The sequence below is a fragment of the Echinops telfairi genome, unplaced genomic scaffold, assembly GCF_000313985.2.
Source record: "Echinops telfairi isolate 266 unplaced genomic scaffold, ASM31398v2 ScPeMD7_7458;HRSCAF=8496, whole genome shotgun sequence".
Taxonomy (NCBI): Eukaryota; Metazoa; Chordata; class Mammalia; order Afrosoricida; family Tenrecidae; genus Echinops; species Echinops telfairi.
Window position 1 is genome coordinate 29,388,205 of NW_022111358.1, and position 2,404 is coordinate 29,390,608.

The window sequence follows — 2,404 nt, forward strand, 5'->3', positions numbered from 1 at the left end:
CCACCACCCTCTGGTCCAGAGAATGGAGGCCGATGGGGCCTGGAGGCCATCCACACGGAAGGAGAGGGGCATGGGGCTCTCTCCGGTCTAAGGGTTTAATAAATAGTTCCCGCTGCAGCCCAGTCTTGGCGGGGATTGGGTGGCACGGCACCGCTGGACTCAGGCATTCCCATCTCGGAGCAGTGTGCTGGTGGCCTGGCCCCTGCTCAGGCAGGCTCGGGCTCCAGCTCTGGAAAGGAAAGAGCATCAGGATGAGTCTCTGACCACGCCCACAGGTGTTGGGACCACGCCCACAGGTGTCAGGGGGGCTGCCTTGGAGAGACCCCCCAGGGTGCAGGATCCCAGTCCAGGAAGGGTCCCAGCACTGATTACACAGCAGCCTGGGGAGGAAGGGGTCCCAGTCCTGGCCAACCCCTGCGCCCTCCACCAGGACCCAGGTCACTCACCAGCCTCTGCCTCGTCACCCTTGGCATCTGGCTCCTGCCACCAGTCAGCATAGATGCCTTCCTCGTAGTCCCCCTCCCCCTCAAACTCGATGTCAGATGGGGGCTGCTCAGCTTCCATGGGAGTTTCTGCCTCCTCCAGCTCCATCTAGAGGGACCCCAATGGGGGGAGAAACACAGGGACAGTTGGCCCAAACCACACCACCCCACACTGAGACATGGGCTCCACCAGCAGAGACCAGATGGGCATGAAAAGTGCCCAGCCTTTCCGTATAAATGCCCTGGAGAGAGAATGCTGTCCCATGCACCTGCTGCTGTTGTGTTCCTGATTCCCCGTCTGTCTGTCCACCCAGGATGAGGTCCTCCTGCTGCTGACCTTTCTGCCTGGCTCACCAGACCATGACACGAGCTGCCTACCCCAGTCCCAAGCCCCGTGTCCATCACAGAACAGACAACAAATGACAGTAGTCCCCACAGCCCTCACTCCCTGAGCACCCCTAGGGGCTTGGTTCTTCCTGATCTCAGCAAAGCCCCACCTCCACAGCAGGGAGAGGGGGACGAGGGACCACACTGGATGAAGAGCCGGAAGTTCAGAGAGGTTCCCGACCTGCCGGGAGGGGCTGGGTCTGGCACTGACCCTTGCAGACTCTGAGCCCACGTTTGCGGAGACCCTGAATGGCTGGCCATTGAGTTGCAGCCTCGTTCACCAGCCCTCCATGCATTCGCCTGCGCTCACACTGTGAGCACCAGGAGCACCTGGGGAGCAGGTCTCGGGGTGCCTCGGGCCCAGCCTCCAGCAGACTGGCTGGAGAAGGGGGTGGAGGTCAACCAGCACTGCGGGGATCCAGGAGGCCGGAGGGTCCGCCTTGGAAGGAAGTCTAAAGGACAGAGCAAGGCCAGCAGCAAGGGCTGCCCAGAGGAGGTGCCACCTGAGCAGGGCAGGATTCAGACAAGCGGAGGGGTGGGTGGAGGCATGGGGCCAACCAGGGAGAGAAGGGAAGGAAGGTTGACAGGTAAACCTCTCTGCGTCACAACCCCCAATCCCCAACCGTCCAGGGAGTGGGGGCTGAGCTTTGGCACGGTCAGAGGTGTCCTCTCCCCATGGGCCAGGCCTGGAGGACAGCGGCCACTCACCTCGTCATCCGACTGCAGGTACATGTGGGCAAACTCCAGCAGCTCCTGCAGCTCCTCTGTCTGGTTGTGGTAGCGCATGGCTTCCTGGGAAGAGCAGGGGCAGGGGAGGGTGAGGCAGACCAGCACAGGGTGGGAGGACGGTCGGGGTGGCCAGGGACCCTCCAATCTGGGCCCCTTTTCCCTGTTCCAACTCAAGGAGCAAGCAACAGGGTTCAGGCCACATGTTAATCAGACCGCTGCAGCTGCTGGGAATGCTGGGGTGAAGATTCTGAGGGTCAGTGAACAAGAGTGCCTCACTGGCTGTCTTGGACACGGAGTGGGAACGGCGCCACATGGCCAGCCTTGCCTACCACTCCAGGGGGTTTCCTCAGTTAGTCCAGCTAGGGGGCCCCTGGGGCAGAAGGTCAAAGGCCCGAGGTGGGAGTGACGAGGTGGGGTGGGTAGTGGAAGCCCTTGTGAGATAGTTGATTGCATGCCCCAGACACCGAGCCAGCAATGCAGTTGGTAGAAACCGTCCTTCTACAGATGAGGCCGCAGATCGCAAGAGGGCCAGTGCACTACGAGGGCCACGCGGCCAGTGGAGCCGAGATCTGAGCCCACAACTGACTCCAGCTACAGCCCAGGCTCCGTCTTCCTCCCATCTGGCCTTCCAAGGACCGAGCAGTCTCCATGCGGCCACTTGCCCGCACTGTCTCGGACCACGGGCCCACCTCGCGTGGCTGGAAGTCCTCCTCCTGCAGTGCCCAGCGCGCCCGGTGGAAGCGGTAATACACCAGGTTCTGCTGCATGACGCTATCCTCAGGGTCGAAGAGCATGTAGCTGGCGGC

At 62.0% G+C, this 2,404-nt stretch overlaps 1 protein-coding gene across 1 annotated transcript in view; it reads right to left on the minus strand.

The window, feature by feature from the left end:
* Window positions 1-6: 6 nt before the first annotated feature.
* P3H4 (prolyl 3-hydroxylase family member 4 (inactive)) overlaps window positions 7-2,404 on the minus strand; it is a gene marked incomplete at its 5' end in the record, with an annotated part of 8,152 nt that continues 5,754 nt past the window's right edge. Inside the window, 4 exons of the mRNA XM_030888110.2 lie at window positions 7-229; window positions 447-591; window positions 1,578-1,661; window positions 2,288-2,404. The exon at window positions 2,288-2,404 is cut by the window's right edge and continues 10 nt beyond it. Coding sequence (XP_030743970.1) covers window positions 207-229; window positions 447-591; window positions 1,578-1,661; window positions 2,288-2,404 — 369 coding nt within the window. The remainder of the gene's footprint in view (window positions 230-446; window positions 592-1,577; window positions 1,662-2,287) is intronic.